The sequence below is a fragment of the Callorhinus ursinus genome, unplaced genomic scaffold, assembly GCF_003265705.2.
Source record: "Callorhinus ursinus isolate GAN/ISIS: 27379988/994484 unplaced genomic scaffold, GSC_fseal_2.0 scaffold28, whole genome shotgun sequence".
Classification (NCBI taxonomy): Eukaryota; Metazoa; Chordata; class Mammalia; order Carnivora; family Otariidae; genus Callorhinus; species Callorhinus ursinus.
Genome location: NW_027397090.1, coordinates 17,650,560 through 17,673,129, shown reverse-complemented (window position 1 = coordinate 17,673,129; position 22,570 = coordinate 17,650,560). Strand labels below are relative to the sequence as shown.

At 39.6% G+C, this 22,570-nt stretch overlaps 1 protein-coding gene across 13 annotated transcripts in view; it reads right to left on the bottom strand.

Moving 5' to 3' along the window:
* Positions 1-22,570, bottom strand: part of AUH (AU RNA binding methylglutaconyl-CoA hydratase) — a 384,072-nt gene that overhangs the window by 360,036 nt on the left and 1,466 nt on the right. For 12 of the 13 annotated variants that reach the window (XM_073878194.1, XM_073878190.1, XM_073878192.1 and 9 more), the window contains exons 2-3: positions 16,163-16,230; positions 15,954-16,041 (exon numbers count right to left, since the gene is read on the bottom strand). The exons of the other annotated variant lie outside the window; for it this stretch is intronic. In XM_073878194.1, coding sequence (XP_073734295.1) covers positions 15,954-16,041; positions 16,163-16,230 — 156 coding nt within the window. The remainder of the gene's footprint in view (positions 1-15,953; positions 16,042-16,162; positions 16,231-22,570) is intronic. 13 annotated transcript variants of the gene reach the window in all.

The window sequence follows — 22,570 nt, the reverse complement described above, 5'->3', positions numbered from 1 at the left end:
TAAATAATGGTGAGAAACTCAAAGTTTTCCCACTATGATCAAGCAAAAGGCAAGGATGTCCCTCTCACCACACCTTTCCAATCTCATATTAGAAGTCCTTACGAATGCCATAAGGCAAGAAAAGGAAGTAAAAAGTAATATAGACTGGGAAGGAAGACATAAAACGGTCATTTTTTTTTTTTTTTTGCAGATGACATGACTGCCTACTATGTAGAAAATCCAAGAGTCAAAAAAAATTTCCTAGAATCAGCAATTACACCAAGATTGCAAGATGCAAGTTAATATATAAAGGCCAATTGCTTTTCAATATACCAACAAGGAACAAATGGGATTTGAAAATAAAAACACAGTGTCACTTACATTCACACCCCCAAAAATGAAATACGTAGGTATAAATCTAACAAAATATGTGTACGATTCGTAAGAGGAACACTACAAAACTGATGAACAAAATCAAAGAAGAACTACATAGGTGGAGAGATAGTCCATGTTCACGGATGGGAAGACTCAATATTGTCAAGATGTCAGTTCTTCCCAACTTAGTCTACAGATCCAAGGTACATCTCTAACATCAAAGTCATGATCCATGAAAGACATAATGGATAAGAGGGACTTCATTAAAATGAAGAACTTCTGTTCTGCAAAAGATAATGTCAAGAAAATGAAAAGGCAAGCCATAAATGGGAAAAAATATTTGCAAAAGACATATCTGATAAAGGACTGTTATCCAAAATATACAAAGAACTCTTAAAACTCAACAAGTAAACAAGCAACTCAATTAAAAACTGGGCCAAATGGGGCGCCTGGGTGGCTCAGTCGGTTAAGCATCCAACTTCTGATCTCAGCTCAGGTCTTGATCTCAGCTGGGGTCGTGAGTTCAAGCCCCACATTAGGCACCATGTTGGGCATGGAGCCTACTTAAAAAAAAAAAAAAAAATACTGGGCCAAAGATCTTAACAGACACTTTATCAAAGATGTACAGATTGGAGATAAACACATGATGCTCCACATATGTCGTCACAGAAATGCAAATTAAAACAAGGAAATACCACTATACTCTTAACACGCAATCCAGCAATCCTTGGTATTTACCCAAAGGAGTTGAAAACTTATGTCTGCTTAAAAATCTGTATACAGACATTTATGGCAGCTTTATTCATAATTGCCAACACTAGGAAGTTACCAAGATGTCTTTCAGTAAGTGAATGAATGAACTGTGGTACATCTATAAAGTGGAATATTATTCAGCAATAAAAATAAATGAGCTATCATGCCATGGAAAGACATGGTGGAATCTTAAATGCATATTATTAAATGAAAGAAGCCAATCTGAAAAGGCTACACAGTGTATGATTCTGGTATCATTCCAGGTAGAACTGCTGATTCTGGAAAAGGTAAAACTAGGGACACAGTGGAAAGGATCAGTGGTTGCCAGGGGTTTGTGAGGAACGGATGACAGGTGAGGCACAGAGGATTTTTAGGGCAGCAAAACTATTCTGCATGATACTGTAATGGCAGATACATGTCATTATACATTTGTCCAAATCCAGAGAACGCCTAACACCAAGAGTGAACTATAATGCAAATTAGGCTTTGCATGAGTAGGACATGTCAGTGTAGGTTCATGAGACGTAATCCATGTACCACTCTGGCAGAAGATGTTGCTAATGAGGGAGGCTACGTGTGTATGAAGGCAGAGGGTATATGGGAAATCTCTGAACTGCCCCGCTCAATTTTGCTGTGAACCTAAAACTGCTCTAAAAACACTAATATTTAAAATTTTTTTTTAATTATACAGTAAATTTTCCTCAAGGTCATTTATAATAACTCTCCATTTAATAAAAAGGACTGCTCTGCCATAGAATTTTATCAGAATTCAAGGCTCTAATAAACAGAGCTTCATTTTTCCTCAAAGTGTCCTTTTACCATCCCAAACCCAAAACTTTCCTTCTATCCAGCATCCCAGGCTCTCTGGCTTACTGGAAGTCTTCTCTCCTAAGGTGGTGCCATTTTTCTCTCCCCTCCAGAATCAGGATCGGTTCCATCACAGCATGCCCACTGTGGTAAGATCTCCATCTTCAGAAAGGCTCATTAACCCCTCATATAATTCCAGCTATCATCACATTTCTATGAACTAATTTCTAGGATATACTATTAACTGAAAAAAATACAAAGAATATATACAAAATGCTACTTGCATAAGAAAGAATGGAAATAGGTACACAAGCATATCCTTAATTTTGCAAAAAAGAAACATGATGGGGGCACCTGGGTGGCTCAGTCGTTAAACGTCTGTCTTCGGCTCAGGTCATGATCCCGGGGTCCTGGGATCAAGCCCCGCATCGGGCTCCCTGCTCCGGCAGGAAGCCTGCTTCTCCCTCTCCCACTCCCCCTGCTTGTGTTCCCTCTCTCGCTGTGTCTCTCTCTCCCTGTCAAATAAATAAATAAAATCTTAAAAAAAAAAAAAAGAAAGAAGCATGATGGATAAACTAGGAACTAATGAGATTCATTAATGCCCTCAAGAGTGGGAATCAGATGGAAGGGACTGGAGGGAGGAAGTGGGTAGTGACACTTCTGTGTATAGTTTTGACTTTTGAAACCATACTGATTATTTCATATATTCAAAGTAAAAAAAAACAAAAGCGAGGAAACCTAACTTCATTTCGTATGAATAAAACATAATTACACTGAACAAGAAATGACATAAATAACTTTCAACACAGTGTTTTTACTCTAAACCCTCAGTGTAAAGACATAAATACTCTAAGTAAATCTTGAAGCCTAGTTAGAAAGTGTGTTTATCACAATGGTATCAATTCAGCAATTCTGAAACTATTTTCTGCATATTATAGAACTGAGCAAATGAATAAATATATTTCAGATAATACAAGTATAGAATGGTAGAGGAGGGACGCCTGGGTGGCTCAGTCAGTTAAGCGTCTGCCTTCAGCTCAGGTCATGATCCCGGGGTCCTGGGATCAAGTCCCTCATTGGGCTCTGCTCAACAGGGAATCTGTTTCTCCCTCTCTCCCTCGGCCGCTCCCCCTGCTTGTGCACTCTCTCTCTCTCTCCCTCTCTCTCTCTCTGACAAATAAATAAATAAATAAAATCTTAAAAAAAAAAAAAAATGAATGGAAGAGGAGACTGAATCCTATGGTGAGGAACTGGAAATGGAGCTGTCAACATGAACTCATGGCTTTCGATATATAAATACAGATACTGATAGGAGTGTGTGTGTGTGCACATATATATATATACACACACATATATATGTGTATATGCACACATACATATATATATAATGCAGTGTAATTCATTTATCTAAATAGCTCTTAGCTCTATCCATTACAAGTGCCTAGAGACAAAGACACCAAGGGACAATGAGCAGGGTTAGCACCCAGATCTTGGTACTTAAACACCATTCCCCACCAAAGGGAACTGAAAACTTCCAGCTATGACTATGATGGAGTAAGTGTACTGGACTAGCCTTTTTCCTTCAAATACTGGAAACTTCTTTCAGATGCTGATCAACGGGTAGTGACAGACTGAGTGGGAAGCGTGATGACTGCTCCAGCTTTCTTTCTAAGGGTGCTTTCCAGGATGGGGTGCAAGGCAGGGGGGCCTAAAGAGAGCAAGCAGGGAGGCTAGGTGGCTGGAATTTGCAGAACAGGAAACCACAGAAGAGTCACTCAGAGAAAGAGCTCCCATAATCTGCAGCGGGTTCCCTTAAGCTTTAAGCTGAAATGCCCACTCACAGGCAGTTATCAAAGAAAGAACATCAACAGGGAGCTACGGTGTGAACAATTCTGGTGTTCACCTTATGATCATCAGGAACTGAGAAAATGTACAGAACACCCTGGGCACTCAGTAAAGATATCAGAAGCTTTAAAAATAAGCCTCGAAAGGGACAGGGAGATCCTCCAGGAGCATGTTCCTGCTGGAGCAAAACAACACTTTAAGAAAAACACCAAGTAGGGGTGGTCTGTCACAAACATAACTGATGTAGGAGACAAAAGCAGAAGAGAAATTATTAAATTTCCTTACTACCTACAGCCCGTTGACAAGTCCTTGAAACAGGCAGAGTGACCTTCCTCTAGGGACTCAAGTGCATTGAGGCTGACACTTTGCTAAGAGCAACTGGCAATCTTAGCCCAACCCCACCCCACCAGGATCCTCTAAAGGCTACTTTAACATGTAAAAATTCCTGTGGAAACTTCCTTTATCTCTACCCCCCCACCCCCGCCAAGATACCTGTTGGCAATCATGCCCCAAGCACACGGCCCACCGATATACATCTATCTGAAGGGTCGCATGACTCAGGTGTTACTAGATGGTAATAAATGACCTTTTCCCAACAATAGCTAGCCCCCTCAAGGTCCTGGAAACCTTGCTTCCAAAATTCCTTAGAGACTTACCTTATCCTAACCCCCTCCCAACTTGAAAGTACGTAATGGGCCACTCCTCCTGACCCCATTGCCGTTCTTTCTGCCCATGGGTCCCATCCCTGTGCTCTAATAAAACCACGTTTTTGCACCAAAGATGTCTCAAGAATTCTTTCTTGGCCATCGGCTTTGAACCCTAACATCTTTCCTACCTCAGTAACCAAGCACAGATATTTCATACAATTCAAGAGAAGAAAATCACCAAAAGTTTATAGTGAGAAAAGAGAAAACAACGGAAAGTGTGTGGTATTTTCAGAAATGTTTTAATGAATACATCATATTGGTATTTAATTTATTAATCATGTGGCCTTTACTTTTATTTTAGAGAATGTGAAAATACTACCTCCATCTCTCAAACTTTATTTTGACCTGAAAGTCCTAAGTTATTCAAATGGAAATTCTAATGAGGGGGTTTCCAGGAACATAAACCTCAAGATCCTAATTGACAGGGGCCCCAAAGCCACTACACACTTGTACAACTGTGAGTTGTAGAGCTTTCTGCAGGATCGTTCATCAATCTCACAAGAAAAAAGGGCACTTTCCCTATATGCTTAGAGGCGCAGTCTCCATGGACCAGCATCTAGCATCTTTCTGTGGAGCTCAGCAGAACTCAGTCTGGCTTCTCCAGCTGCAGGTCGAGGGGCTAGGTCCCAGGAACACATGTGGACCAGCAAAGGGGAAAAAGAAATCAAGTCTGGACCAGGGTGAGCCTATTACAGCCTGCAGGCCAGTCTGCACCCAGCTAAAATTGGTCATTCTTGTTTTATAAAGCCTTATAAAAATAAGTGAGATAGAAAGATAGGTAGATAGATAGATAGACAGATGACAGATAGATGACAAAGACTGTAAGAGGCCGAGAAAGCCTAAAGTATCTGGCCCTTTACTGAAAACGTTTGCTGAACCTTAGTCTAGACTAACTCTGGTTCCCAAGGGAACCCCTCAGAAAGCAAGCTGTGCTGCTAAATCTCAACTGCCAGGAGCCGACTGATAAACCTTCGATTTGTTCCTAAATTTTTAAGCTCTGCCTTTCTAGCCCCTGGAGCTACACGGAACCCCACCCAGGGTCACAGGCTGAATTACACCCCCTGGCCTCCTGCAATAACGTAACAGGGGCTTTCCACATGCAGGAGCTCCTCTGGCCTCCAGTGCCCTCTTCCCCACTGAAGGCAACATGACCTCACTGGGAGGCCTGGCGAGGGGCCTTGAGAGATAGGAGCCCAGGCCAGCCACCTCCGGCTGAGCTGCCCACCTCTGGAGAGGCCCATTCTCTCATCTCCCCAAAAGATATAGCTCTGCTCCTCTGAGACATGCCTGCAGTTTAGAAGGGTCCATTTAATAAGGGAGGATGAGGAGACAGAACTTGAACAAGTCACTCTTCTTCACCCACAAGCCACCTACACGTGCAATGTATCAAAGTATAAGCTGACTTCACAAAACCACAATACGCTGCCAATGTTACTTCCTCAACAACCAAAACCTTTCAATTCTTCCTCCCATGAACTGTTTGTTCAGTACCTTTGACGGTCCAGGCACTGTTCTGATAATGGGCCCCTGCCCTAATTCCAGGGAATCAGTGGATCTGCAGGAGAAGCAGAAGCAGACTGATCACAAAATCACAAGTAAAAAAATAAATTCCGGAACTGAAAAGTGCCAAGAAGCAGCTAAAATAGGAAACTGTCGGGGAGGGTGGCTAAAATGACAAGGGAACAGTTCTCTAAGGAGATGACATTTGTGCAGAGGTCTTCCCAAGCTAAGGGAGCAGTGAGTGTGAGAGGAGAATGAGCTCTGTCTGTCAGAGACCAGCGAGGGGAGGAAGGTGGGAGACAGGGCAGGAGGGGAGAGGTGTCCAGAGTGGCAAGACCTTACACACTTGGTATCAGTCTCCTATAAATCAGTGCCAGCTTAGTGGGACCAGCCTCCAGTCCTAGGTCAGAAGTATAAACTGGAGGCCCTGAGATGGTCAGATGCCACAGGCCCTGGCTCGTGGCCACTTCCCTACACCACTAGGTCCTTCCCATCTTCCTCCCGCCTCCGAGATTCCAGTCCTCCTGCCTTCCTTTTATAGACACCCTTGTCTTTACGCTGGGCCCACCAAATAATCCAGGATAATCTCCCCAGCTCGAGATCTTTAACTCATTAATAAGTATGACGTCCCTTGTGCCATAGAAAGTCACAGTTATAGGTTCTGGGGATTAGGATATGAACAAGTTTGGTGGGGCCAGTATTCATCCACCACACACTTTATTTGTGAGGATTAGCCCAACTAGGGGAGTGATCCTTCATGCTGATCAACTGGGCTGCTTTGCAGGGGAACATGTTATAGTGGGGCAAGGGTGACAGAGGGATAAATCTGCAGATTATACTGATATATACTTCCTATTTCTTAAAAAGAAAATAATATCTATAGAGCATAAAATATTACTTAGGAAATATTTTTTTTAAGATGTATTTATTTCAGAGAGAAACAGAGAGCAGGGGGAGGGGGAGAGGGAGAGAGAGAGCTCTCCAGCAGACTCCCCACTGAGTGCAGAGCCCAACAGAGGGCTCAATCCCAGGACCCTGAGAACACTACCCGAGCCAAAATCAAGAGTCGGAGGTTCAACCGACCAAGCCACCCAGGCGCCCCTTACTTAAGGAATTTTTTTCAATGGAAATAGGGTTAGAAATGAATTAGCAACAGCCAGTAATTATTACTTCCTCAGAAAGGCCAGGAGTACTCTGCGTTCTTTTTAATGGTATCTCTGGCATGTGCAAATGAAAAAATTAAAATTAATTATAATATTAAAAGCTTCTATTAGGAACGAAAAAAGGTTTAAAACCAATGATCTAAGCTTCCACCCTAAGAATCTAGAAAATAACGAATAAATACTAAAGCAAACAGAGGAAAGAAAAAATGAACCAATGAAACCAAAAGCTAGTTCTTTGAAAAGATCAAGAAAAGTAATAAATGTTTTACCAGAATTTAAGAAAAAGACACAAATTATCAATACTAAAAATGAAAGCTATCTCTAGAAATTCAGTCGATATTAAAAAGATAAGGGAATATTATGAACTTTATGCCAATATATTTGAAAACTTAGATAAAACAGTTTCCTTAAAAGACCCAAATTACCCAAACTTAAGAAACAGATAACTTGAATAGCCCTATATCTACTAAAGAGATTAAATTCACAGTTAAAAAATCTTCCCCCAGAGAAAACTGGACCCAGATGGCTTTGTTGGTGAATTTTACCCAACAACTACAGAAGAAATAACACCAATTCTTTATAACTTCTTCAGCAAAACAGAAGAAACAAAATTGGAACACTTTCCAATTCATTTCATGAGACCAACACCAGACACAGACGTTACAAGATAACTACACCTCAATTTCCCTCATGAACAGAGCTGCAAAATCCCTCCACCAAATGTTAACATATCAAATCTAGCAATATGTAAAAAGAGTAACACATCACGACCAAGAAGGAATACAGGAATTACATTACAGGAATACAAGGTTACTTAACAGCTGAAAATCAACTGATAATTACCATTTTTAAGAGACTGGGGGGAAAAAAAGATATGATCATCTTAACAGACACAAAAGAAAGAAATTTGACAAAATGTAACATCCTATTCGTGATAAAAAAAATCCTCAGCAAACTAGGAATAGAACCTTTTTCAACCTAATAAAAGCACATTTCTGAGAAAACCACAGCGAACAGTATACTTATTGGTGAAAGGCTGAATGCCTTCCCTCTTCGGCTGAGAGAAGGCTGTGGGATGGACACTCTCATCAGCTTTGTTCAACACTATAATGAAGATCCCAACTGATACAGTAAGAAACAATAAAAGGCCAACATACTAAAAAGGAAGAAGTAAAACTGGCTACAGATGACTACCTACAAAGAAAAATCCCAAGGAATCTACAAAAAAAAAAAAAAAAAGATTCCCAGAACTAAAAAGTGAGTTTAATAAGGTTGTAGGATATATGTATATATGTAGGATATATATATACACACATATATATTCAGACAATATGTGAAAATCAATTGTATTTCCACATGCTAGCAACAGAAAATCAAAGTCTAAATTAGAAAATGCCACTTATAGTAGCATCAAAAAATTTTGAAATACTTAGGAATAAATTTAACTAAATATGTCCAAGATGTGTACACAGTAATTGAGACTGAACAGCATAGACAGCCTGGGTATAACTCACATATATACGGTCAACTGATTTTTTAGACAGTCTTAAGATAATTCAATGGAGGAAAAGGTAATCTTTTCAATAGATGGAGCTAGAAAACTTAGATACGCATATGCAAAAATTTTTTTTAAAAACCTATGGTATAATACAAAATATATTTGTCCTTTTCACAGGATCCTGGCACAGAGCTTTAAAAATCCTTGAACTATCCTGAGTGATAGAAGTGCTTTCTATTTTTATTCATAACGAGCCCCCCCCAACCATCCCTAAGTTTATGCTAATGAGGTGACTGTTGGAGGGCCTCTGAACAGTTTCAGAACAGAGGCTCCTCACCAGAAAGACCAAGCCACGGATAGAGGGCTGGAATTTTCAGCCCCACCGCTCAACCTCTGGGAGCAGGATGGGGCCAGAGATTGAGTTCAATCACCAAAGGCCAATGTTTTAATCAATCATGGCTCTGTAACAGAACCTTCATAAAAACCCATAAACAATGAGGTTCAAGGGAGCTTTCAGGTTGTTGAACACATGTGTTCACCCTCCACCCTACTCTTGCCCTATGCACTCTACCATTTGGCTGTTCCTGGATTCTATCCTTTATAATAAACCACTAATAGTAAGTAAAGCACTTTCCTGAGTCTGTGAGTCAATGTGGCAAATCCTCCTCCTGATACCAATTGGGGGCAGGGGGAGGGACACAGGGTTCCACACCAGTTCTCCAATTCCACGCCAAAAGGGCATCCAACAATTAATTCCAATCCTGATGCTAACTCCCAAAGTTAGACCAGACCCTACAGATTAAAGGCTCAGGCCCATGAGCCTGCTTTCACTTCAGATGCCAGTCACTAGTCCCAGGAGGCACCTAAATTTCTAACTGACCAGCTACAAATTCAAGGGTTTCCACAAACTCCTCATCAGCTTCAATAATTCATTAGAATGACTCACAGAACCTGGGAAAACACTGTATTTACATTTACCAGTTTATTACAAGGATAAGACTCAGGCAGGAACAGCCAAGCTGAAGAGATACATAGAGCAAGGTAAGACAGAGGGGGGGCATGGAGCTTCCATGCCTTCTCTGGGCACAGCACCTTCCCAAAATATCGATGTGTTCACCAACCTAGAAAATCCCCATTGTTTATGGGTTTTTATAGAGTTTTCATTACATAGGCACCAAATCCTTTGGTGACTGAACTCAATCTCCAGCTCTTCTCCCCTCCTCAGAGACTGGGGGAGTGGGACTGAAAGTTCTAACCCTTTAATCCCATGACTGATTCTTCTGGCGGCCAGTCCCCACCCTAAAGCTATCTAAGTAAGGACCCCTGGAACCCCAGCCTTGAGTCAACTCTTTAGTATACAAAAAGGCACTCTTATCACTCAGGAAATTCCCTGGGTTTTAGGAGTTCTGTGCCAGGAATCTGGGGCAAAGACCAAATACATATTTTATTATACCACAATACCTAAATCCACATCTTGCAACATATACAAAAATTAAGTCAGAATGCATCAAAGGTCTAAACGTAAAACATAACAACTAAAAAATTTCTAGAAGACAACATAGTTTGAGAAAGTCTATGCTCTGGACTAAGATAACAGTTCTTAATTCACAAAGTAAGTACAAACCCCACAAAAGAATACAAATGGATAAATAAAACTTCAAATAAAAACTTTTGTTCGTCAAAACAAACTGTTAAGAAAAAGACTAGTCATAGAATAGGATAAAATACTTATAAAACACTTATCAGATGAAAGACCTTGTACCAGGAATATGTAAAGAAGTCTACAACTCAGTAAGAAGACATCTAATAAAAATATGGTGAAAAGACCTGAATAAACACTTCACCACAAAAAAAAAAAAAAAAGTGACTAAAAAGCACCAGGAAAGATGCTCAAAACCACTAGGCATTAGACAAATGCAAAGCCACTCAGCAGGTAGAACGAATACTCAGCAATCAAACACTACTGAACCACGTAACACGGTGAAGCCCAGAGTATTATGCTAAGTGAAGGAAGCCAAATACAACAGACCACCTATAGTAGGATTCCATTTAGAAGACACCTTTTTTTTTTAAGTTTTATTTAAGTAATATCTACACCAACATGGGGCTCGAACTCACGACTGCGAGCTCAAGAGTCATATGCTCTTCCAACTGAGCCAGGCAGGCGTCCCAGAAGACATTTTAGAAGAGGAAAAGCTATAGTGAGAACAAGGAAATAGCTGTTTAAGGGGAGGAGCAGGGGAAGGGACTGACTACAAATGAGCACAAGCAAGCTTCTGAAGTGATGAACACGCGCTAGAGATCACTGCTGCGATCATGATCTAAATGTCAACACTCAGCAATTGCATACTTAGAACTGGTACGTTTTTTAAGGTGTTATTTTACTAAGTAATCTCTACATCTAACATGGGGTTCGAATTCACAACCCTGAGATCAAGAATCGCAAGCTCCTCACTCTGAGCCAGTTGGGTGCCCCCAGAATTGGTACATTTTATTGCAAGTAATTCATACTTCAATAAAATAGATTATCTTAATTTAAAAAAATGATATACAATAAAAGAACCCTATGCTAAATTATTACAAATTGGTGGGTATCTACCCTTTCACTTTACTTATCAAACTTCCTCAGGGATTAACATTCAAATACATATATACAACGTAACCTGAGATTCTGAAATAAGACTGAAGAGAAAACGTCATCAGTCAGTAGCCCCAGGTATCTGTGTCATGACATCTGTCTCCATTTGAACACTACACACAACATTCAATAAAACATGCTGAAAATGTTAGTGAGAAGTTTATAGTGAAATCGTAATTTACTAGAATTCAAAAGCAGAAGCAAAACTACATTTACTTTCAAAAAAAAAACCCCACACTATTATGTATAATTCGGTGAAATACTCAATTTAGAGTTCTACCTACAAGAATCAATTACCAAGAATTGTTTATAATCTATTTTAGTAATTTCAAAGGAAAAAAATCCTTATTCTCAGTAATTTCTCATAAACTTTCATTTCCAAAAATTTGATGGTGAAAACAATACATTATGCCCTTTGCTACTTAGTATTGGAACACTAGAAGAACAAAAGTAAACAAATAGGGTTACACATTTACATGGACTTCAGTAACCCAGACAAAAGAACTTTTTCGTAATTTTATTACAGACACTATATTAAAATTGTGAAGTAGAATTATTTCAGCTTTCCTTTGTGCTTGGATGTGAGTGCGTCTATATGTGCGTAAGCAACAAGATAGAAGTTTTAAATGAATAAATAACATCTAGACTATGCAGGGAAGACAGCACACATTTTGGCCAGCGCGTCACAATGAGCTTTGACTCTGAAAACGGCATGTCTTAGTATTCCAAGAGAAACACAGGCAGGCCATGAACCCAGAAGCAGTGACTAACCTACAAGAAAGAGTACACTTTAGTGATTCCCAACCTGGAGTCATGCCTAGGGTATGGCATGGTATCTGAAAACATCTATGTACAGGAAACACTACGTACACCCATGATAATTATGGTTTGTTTTTTTTTCTGTAGCTAGATACCATTGTTAATTAACAGAAAATTCACTTAAATACAATGCTATACCCAGAGTGGCATTTTGACATTACATATCTTCTCAATCAACTATGATGTGTAAGTACATGAAATTTTTAGAATTTAAAAAGGAAACCTCATACTCCAAAAGATTAGAAATCATGGTACAGTTAAGAAACAAAACAAAACATTCTGCTCTAGGAGTCATGAGAAGTAGTTCCAGCTAAGTGACCCCCTTTAACCAGGCCCTTAACCTCACAGGGATTCTGTAAAATGAAAGCATATGAATGGTTCTATAACGTCTTTTTAAAGTTTTTCCTCTCACATGCTGTAACAGTAATTCAGAAACTCGGTCAATTTTAGGTACCTGGTGATTTTTTTCCAAAATTATTTACTTTGTAGATAATTGGTTACTATAATTTATTACTGTTAAGATAATTATCTCACAGAAAGTGTGGAGACCGGGACAAGAGAGTAATACTCGGAACCCCTGGTCTTACTGGGGAGCACAGAGCCCTCGCCCAGGCCCTAACACTACACACGGCCCTCTCTCTCAGCGCCTGCTTCCCTCACGACCGCACTAGCACACGCTGCCCTCTCCATCCCATCACTCAGTCCCCTCACGTCCGAGTACCTCCGTGTATCAGTGTGCCTATCTGTACGCATCTGTATAATGACATACTGGAAGGATAAAAAAGAACCTAATAAAAATGTCTACTTTTATTAGAAGAATGAGCAGAAGGGTAGAAGCAGGAACTTCTCTCTTTGTATACATGTTATACATTTTGTATACATTTTGATCTAGCACTGATTTTCTAAAAAATAAAATTTGATTTTAAAAATTTAAATGTTAAGTGAAATGTGGTTGTCGATTTTAATAGTATACTTAAAAGGGGAAGTCAGAAATCACCCAGTCCAACCTTCAACACACTAGGGATCACTTTAATAGTGCTCCATCATCTGCTTTCTGGAGTATTAGAAAAAAGGACGTAAAAAGAATGAACCAAAGTCAGGAGCCAGGGACACTACCAGTGAACAGGAAGGCGGTCTGAAACAACCGAGAGAAGCTGCAGAACACATCCCAACAGTCCCTGAATCACAGCAGTTTATTATTTTTTTTTAAAGATTTTATTTATTTGAGAGAGCGAGAGTGAGAAAGAGAGAGCACATGAGGGGGGAAGGGCCCGAGGGAGAAGCAGGCTCCCCGCCGAGCAGGGAGCCCGATGCGGGACTCGACCCCAGGACCCCGGGATCATGACCTGAGCCCAAGGCAGTCGCTCAACCAACTGAGCCACCCAGGCGCCCTGAATCACAGCAGTTTAAAGGCTGATTAATTTCAGCAACTGCAATGCTGAGTCCCGATTTGGGCTGTGTTCCCAGAATACAAAAGATGACTTTTAAAGAAGAAAAAAAGAAGTTCCCATCCTCAAGAAATCTGAGGCAAGACCACTTTATAAGCTTTAAGTTTCAGGAAACAAACCAGGTGCCGCTGGAATACAGATGGATGGAGAAGAGGAATCTTTGTGGGGCAGAAAGGGACGAGGGAAAAGGAGTAACTTGAGGGGGTTGGGGGAACTAAGAAACCAACCAGTAAGTGAGGACAGTTTTTGAATATTACTACTTCAGAACATTACTACTTTAATAGAAATTAAAGCTCTAATTATGTGAAAAAGTCTGTGTTCTTCAAAAATAACAAATGCGGCCTGACTAAATTCAGATCTCTATACTGGTATAAATGAGTGTTCATTTTAACTCTGCAAAGAGATTTTATTAACTCGACTTATAATTAATGTGTACATACTAATAATGACAGACCCACCAAACTACCTCTTTCAAATATATATAAGAAAAAAAAAAAAACCTCTCAGAGAAATTTGAAAGAATGGTTCCATTATATACACTGAGTTACTAACATAAATGATTCGCCCCAATTTTTCTATAATTCAAACATTGATTTTTTTTAACAAAATACAGTAACAAATCTCATGAGTTAAAACATATAGCAGAAGATTATCAAAGCACATACAACAAAGGAAATAAATTTGATGAACCCTCGAAAAAACAGTATTCGAGGCCAACATGTTCATCTGGTAAAAAACATTTGGTATATTACTTAATATGTCCCCAAAAAGGCAACCTATAATAAAAGAGTTGTAAACTGTTCTAAAGCATTAAAGCCTTTTTCAGGGTACTGATAAGGTGGAGATGCAAAACAAACGGGCAGCAAAGGAGCAGGTAAAATAAAACCTCTACCAGTAACTACAGTGTCACAGTCAACCAACAGAAGACAGCCATGCCGGTAGCCGCGGTAACACTGAATTCTGAAGCACGTTATCACTGCCATTCCTCAAAGATCCAGGTCCCTGGGCCTTCCTTAAAGGCCCCCAAACTGCTCTACGTCTTTCTTCCCAACAAGTCCCTGAGTAGCCCTCCGAGGCCATCGGTCACATGCTGGATTCAGTCACTTGGAGACGTAGTCACCTGGTCCTAAAGTCACAAATAACAAGAACCCTAATTCTCTCCATGTAAGTCCTCCATACTGCTTAAGAAAAAATGAAAATGTACGTAAAGCCCGTATAAAAGTTGTTAACGGTCATCGCTGACTGACACTCCACCAGCACTCCAGGCCTCCGACAGCCTTACCAGGCTGGCAGCCTTCCCTGCCTGTGACTCAGGTAGAAGCAGAAGCTCTACTGCAAAAGGCCTTTCCCCAGCATCTGAGGATGATAATCCCACTCTCTCCGATTACCCAACTGAAGTTAAAATTAATCTTTTCAGGCATGCTACAGTACACTGAAAGTCAAAATATAACTCATTTACACTGAGTGTTTCCTAAATACCACAAAATTCTGCAGTATTTTATGGTGGAAGCCACAGAGGCTGATCCCTGACTGACTGAGGACTCTTGAGAACGAAACTGAAGCCTATCGCCCACAACAAAGACACTCTACACACTTTCTGTCATTCTCGGCATTGTTCGGGGTTTGATCTAAAGGTTTAACAGATACTTGTTTAATGAATAAAATACTATATGTTGTTCCCTCAAATGTCTAATTGCCTGAAGGGGATTATCTCATTTATATTTTTACTGAAAAAAACTTGTTCATGCTTCAGCCAACTTCTACTTTCATTTCTAAATGACAATGATACTGCTATGTTATCAGCATATACCTTCCTCATCTACATTTTTTCCTTGTTTTACTATTTTACTAGTTGAAACAGATTTATTCAATCTCATGGTATCGAAACAGTTACAAATGGAAAATGCAAGATAACTTAATCTTTAGCTTTTGGTAAAACAGTATAATCAGGGGGAAAAATCCTAATTTTCACTGCTGTAGATCCCAATTTAAAAATACAATCCATGGACATATACTTAAGTAGGTGCTACTACAATCTCCAAAGCAAATGTCTACACTTAACACTTTTTACTGGGGTAGCTACTGCTAGTCAATTGAAAGTATTTTTTGATCAACAAATAAATACAGAGCACATTGTTACAGGTAGGAGTCTCAACTTTTCCTTCCCAGCTAATCTTTCATAAATATCATACATGCATTACAAATATTTTAGTGGCTCAAATTATTTTTCCAACTTCCAAAACAATCAACAGAAAGTTCCTTAATACAAAGCATTTTTTCTCTTGTAAAACAGTAAAAAACAGACAAAGAAAATGTTGGTAATAGAATTCAAATCACAGAACACTTTATAGTGGAAAATAGGCTATCACTGAGGAAAACTTAGACTACAGTTCAATGTCATAATAAAATTTATTTACATACCAGCACAGAATATCCCTGGGACTTCACTCCTGACTATTATGGTCCGTACTTTCTTATCAGATTTTAAAGCATCCACAGCTTTTGAGAGCTAAACAGATACAGGGAGGGCAAGCAGGAAAAAAAAAACAAAAACGAGGAAAAATCACTTTCAGACTGATGTCAACATTATATCTTATATTAGAAACAAACAGCTGAATCTTTATACTCACCATTTTTATCAGATTTTTACTGAATGAATTTTTGGCGTAAGCTCTGTTTATTCCAAGCACCACAATTCCTAGTAGAAAAAAAAAAAAAGAAAAGAAAACAGCACAAGCGTCTGAGTTAGTGAGTATTCAGGGTACAACTCCCGCACATACAGCTAGTTAACTTGGGACTTAGGAAATCTGCCCCTTCCTTGAGGTTCACGCCAAGAGCTTTGACCTTTTTTCATGTTTACCCTCCTGTTCAAGATAAGCATATTTTTAAACAATGTGGTGTATGTAATATGTAAGATCAGTCTAGTACTTAATATGCACCTCTTTTCTTCTGCTTACTAGAACTTAGTCAACATCCTGTCCCTTTCGCTTTATCTCTTCTTAAGCACCACCAAGGTAAACTGGCACATTTTACTAAATGTAGTCATTAGTGAAAAAAATGTGGTTTCATCATCTTCAAGTACATACAGAAGTAATAGCTAGCAAATCCTTGTCACAGGCAAGCCTTGTGGGACCAGCTTCTTTGCTAATGTACCAGGAGTTAACATCACATTTACTCTTCTTGTCATACTACATAGTTCTCGGTATTTCCATCCCAAATTTCTCTGCTGACTCTGTTCCGCATACTTAACTTGAAGGCACTTCCATTTAGACAGTGTCCAACAAGTAATTCAACCTCGATCTATAACAGCAAAGTTCATTCCTTCTCCCATGAAGCCCAGCTTTCCCTTCCTAACTTCTCTAATTCTATCAGGAACCCACCATCCCATTCCAAGTGCTTCAGTCTGATGATCAATTTTCCAAAAACAATTATGCACAGAATCCACCCCTCCTTAAAATCCTTTGTCTCCAAAACATTTGCATTCAAAGACCTTAGCGTGATATTCAAAGCCCAATATGACCTGCACTTGACCTTGCTTGTCCCCTGAGTAAGCACAACTTTTCCCAGTGTAGGGAAATGCCTTCCACCTCCTTGGGGGTGGGAGTGGGTAGAATCCTTATTGTATATGAGTTAAACTGAAGACAACAAAATGTACACATGCTGTCTCGATGCAAGAAACCGCAAACCTATTTTTCAAAGAAAGTACAAAGATAAACTTCAGCTCACAGAATAAATTTTCAAGAATTCTAAATGATCTCAGCATGGAGAAAATCATGAAGAACTGGAATCTAGGGGCGCCTGGGTGGCTCAGTCGGTTAAGCGTCTGCCTTCGGCTGTGGTCTTGATCCCAGGGTCCTGGGATGGAGCCCCGCATGGAGGTCCCTGCTCAGTGGAGATCCTGCTTCTCCCTCTGCCTCTGCTGCTCCCCTAGCTTGTGCTCTCTCTCTTACTCTTGCGCTATCTCAAATAAATAAATAAATAAAATCTTTAAAAAAAATAAGTAAATAAGTATTAAAAAGAAAAAAAAAACTGGTATCTAGGGCAGGATCTACATTAAACCCGGAAGGGCAGTGCTGTCACTAATTAAGTGCTGTAGTATGTGCTGGACTCGGTTCCCAGGGCTTTGTGTTCATTAAGCCGCGTGACCCTCACAGCAACCCAAGAGGAAGGCACTGTTTTTATCCTATTGAACAGGAACCCCCAGAATGTGCATTCTTAATTTTAACAGATACTCCTAAAAAATATACTGTCTCTATTAACCACCCCGCCAAAACACTAATAACCTATTTGTTCACAAGAGCAGACATCAGTGGGATGAAAAATGTCTTACAAGACATTTGGAAAATGTAAAGAAACATCTTGAAACTGTCACAAGGTGGAATCCAGGGTTTGCAGGCCTGAAGCTTACAAAATCTAGGGAGCCCTTGTAAGTAAAAGAATACAAAATTACACACAGAATTAGGGACAGATATAAATATTAAAACCTTCAGAATTTTAAAAACTTGACAACTACTACATTTTCCTTTCCAATTATGTATGTGACCTACACTTCCTTCCCTACATCTCTGAATTTTTATATTTATCAATAATTCTGAAAAAATATACAAAACTAATCAAATGGAGCTGTAAGGAACACCAAGTAGTCAAAACAATCTTGAAAAAGAAAGTTGGAAGTCTTAGTTTAAGGACTTAATCAAGACACTTCCTGATTTCAAAACTTACTATAAAGCTACAATAAAAACAAACAGTGTGGTACTGGCATAAAGATAGACATACAGATCAACGGAACTGAGAGTCCAGAAATAATCACCTACACTTATGGTCAACTGGTTTTCAAAAAAGATACTGAGACCATTCAGTGCTAAAAGAATAGTCTTTTCAACAAATAGTGATGGGACAACTAGAGATTAACCATCAGAGAATGAAATTGGACCCTCTCCTCACACCATGTATAAAAATTATCTCAAAATGGATCTTAGACACACTATGAGACCTAAAACTATAACTCTCTCAGAAGGAAATAGGTACAAATCTTCACGACCTTGGATTAGGCAACAGTGTCTTAAATATGACAACAAAAGCACAAACAACAAAAGAAAAAACAAACCACAATTCATCAAAACTATCAAGTAAAAAAAAAAACCTCACAGAATAGAAAATATTTGCAAATCATACATCTGCCACAGGATTAATATCCAGATTATAAAAGAATTTTTACTACCCACAACAAAAAAACAAACGACCAGAATGAAAAATGGGCAAAAGGTTTAAACAGGTATTTCTCCAAAGGAGATACACAAATTGCCAATAAGCACATGAAATGATGCTCAACATCATTTGTTATCAGGGCAACGCCAATCAACACGACCACGAGGCATCACCTCACAGCCAGGAGGACAGCTATAATGAACAGCAAATGGAAACAAGCGTTGGCGAGCAGGGGGGAAACAGGAACTCTTGGGCACTGCTGAAGATGTTAAAATGGTGCAGCTGCTGTGGAAACCAGTTTGGTGGTTCTTCCAAAAACTAAACATAAAATCACCCCACTGATTCTACCCCTATGTATCTACCCAAGAGAAATGAACACATATGTTCAGACAAATAATTGTACACAGTGTTAAGCAGCATTATTCATACTATCCAAAAAGTAGAAACAAAACATGGTATATCCATATAGTGGAATAAAAAATAAGAACAGTGAGTAAAATTATCATTCACAGCAAGAACTCGAGAGATGTTTAAAGTGTTGACCTTTGATGGCAGGGCCTGAAAATGAAAGGGTGGCACCCTTCCACAGTGCTTTTTTTTGTTTAATCTTACCATGTGCATATATAATATTTTTACTTTAGAAATTCTGTAAACTTGAATAATTTAATTATTCTTACTAAAAAATAACATGTAATACACAAAGTACTAAAAACCAGTAACAGAGTATCTCCAATAAACCACATACAGACCCAGGTTCTTCAAAATACACCATTAAAAACCTGAAAACATAACCCACAAAATTGTGGGAAATTGTTTCGCAAATCATGTATCTGATAAGGGACTTGTATCCAGAATATATTAAAAATCTCTTACAATTCAACAGTAAAAAGACAAACCCAGTTAAAAAATGGGCAAAGGCTTTGAGAAGACATTTCTCTAAAGAAGATACACACATGGCCAATAAACACATGAAAAGATACGCTACATCATTAACCATTAGGAAACTCTAAAACAAAGCCACAAGGAGATACCACTTCATAGGCACCAGGATGGCTAGAATCAAAAACACAAACAATAACAAGTATCGGTCGGGATGTACAGAAACTGGAGCTCTCATACCTCGCTTGGAGGGAATGTAAAATGCTGCAGCCACTCTGGAAAAGTTTGGTAGCTCCTCAAAATGTTAATCATAGAATTACCATATGACCCGACAATTCCACTAAATGGAAGTGAAAAGAAACGTCCACAAAAATTCCCATGAATGCTCTAAGCAACATTGTTCACAATATCCAAAAAGTGGAAACAACCCAAATGTGTATGAATGATGAATAGACAAAACGTGTCCTGATCTATCCAAACATGGGACTGTTATCCAACAATAAAAAGGAATGGATTACTGACACATGCTACAGCAAGGATGGACCTTGCAAACATAATGCTGAGTGAAAAAAGCCACGGAAGACCATGTCTGTGATTTCTTCATATGCAATGTCCAACACAGACAAAGCTACTGAGACAGATACACAGGCCCAATTTTGTGGGGAGGGGAGTGTGAAAATGCAGAGTCATGACTAAAGAAAACAGGGTTTCTTTCTCGATTGATAAAAATGTTCCAAAGTTGGATTGTGGTAATGGTGGCACAACTCTCTATATATACTAAAATCAATTGTACATTTTGAATTTTATGGTATGTGAATTACAGATCAATAAAGATTTAGAAATATATACATCTTGGGGCACCTGGGTGGCTCAGTTGGTTAAGCCTCTGACTTCAGCTCAGGTCCTGGTCCCAGGGTCTTCAGCTGGGAGTCCGCTTGTCCCTCTCCCACCCCCTCTCCCCTGCTAGTGCTCTCTCTAGTACACACTCTCTCCCTCTCTCTCCCTCTCTCATATAAATAAATAAAAGCTTAAATATATATATACACACACACTTTAATACATATTTTTATAAATATAATTCCCATGCCATAAAATGTATGAAAATATGTTAAAAACATGAGAAAAGTAAATAAAAATAAACACATGAGAAAAATATATGAAAGAAATCAATCGGGGCGCCTGGGTGGCTCAGTTGGTTGAGCGACTGCCTTCGGCTCAGGTCATGATCCTGGAGTCCCGGGATCGAGTCCCACGTCGGGCTCCCTGCTCGGCAGGGAGTCTGCTTCTCCCTCTGACCCTCTTCCCTCTCGTGCTCTCTCTCTCATTCTCTTTCTCTCAAAAAAAAATAAATAAAATCTTTAAAAAAAAAAAAAAAAGAAAGAAATCAATCCACTAAAAACGAAAAGCAAGCAGATGTCAGAAGACCAGCTGGCAGACCCCAGTGACAGTCCCCTTGGGAGATGGTGCTACCCCAGTGACAGTCCCTTGGGAGATGGTGCTGGCTTGGACAAGGGCAGTGTTGGTAAAGAACACAGAGGAAAGTGGAAAGATTTCAGAGACATTCAGGAAGTCCTGATAATCTGGATATAAACTGTAAGCAAGGAGCAGGTATCAAGAACGACTTGCATGATCCACTTGCTCTATTTCTGCCAGCAGTTTCTCCAACATGGTTCACAAAGGTCATCTTTGAAGTGGGTCACAATTATGAGCAGAAGCTTGCCAGACGGGGAGAAGTTTGGTAAGGGGAAGAGAGAAGTCATTCCATTCTGGGAGGTGCATACAAAAGCACAAACAAAAGAGTAGCAAAGGCAAAGCTCAGACACAGCGGAGGGGAGATTGGAGACTGTGCCTGCAGGGAACTGGGAGCCACTAAAAGTTTGTAACTGAACAGGGCAGTCATTCCTGGCCTTGAAAAAAGGTAACCCCAGGACAAGTGTGAACAATAAACTGGGAAGGAGAATGACTGGTGAGCAGCCAACCTATGAAGGAGAGACCCTGGTGAACCACGGCAAGGATTGCTGCTCTAAAAACCCATGCAGATCAGACAACAAAGCAAGAAATAACTGCTACAGAAACCTGGTCCTGTAACTGCGCCTCCTCAACAAATTCCAAATATGGAGTCCAGGCAACAGATGAGTGCTAATGTATTCTGTACTTACTCACCCCCAGCACTTTGGGGCTCCTCTGACCCCGCCTCTCATTCTCTTATTCCTAGCGGGCTGCTGAGACCCTCAAATTCTGGACTGGCCTCAATGGAAGCAAAAGCATCAGGGAGACTCCTTTACCTGCGGATTCCTTAACCTCATGTTTTTCTTTGCACTGCTTGTTGCTGGTTCCCTAGTAAACCAAAGCATTTATAAGTTAGCCAAGCCTAGCTGACATTCAAAGGAAGCTGAATCAACTTTCTTAAGAAACCATGACTTCCTAATAGTGGATTTTTACATTTCAAGGTAACTGTACACATCTGAATTTATTGAAGTGTTCTGTATGCTTTAATTTCTTCTCTTTGATCCATTTGGATGCTAACTTAAGGACTATCCAGATGTTTTGTGAAATTTTACTTGCAATTTGCATTCATTTAAGTCATAAAGACAAAAAATACAGAATATGGTGCATATTACTCACTGCACCTGCAATCTCTGTATCTAACGTACCACAGGGACACCTAATATAACTGAAATCCCAGTAAGACTAAGCTTACCCAAAAGGGCTCTAATCACTCCAGTCCCAAATCTACTTTCCAGCTGAATTTCTCAATACTCTGCCCGTCATGTCACAGTACAGCACACATGCCCTACAGTAATTCCCAAAAACACAACACCTTCAGATTCCACACCTTCGACCATGCTCTGCTCTGTCTGGGGTAATAAACATTTAAATAACAAATGAAATAACTCCTCATACTCCACTAGGAGCATCCATTATGAGCTAGATACTTAGTGGGCAATTTG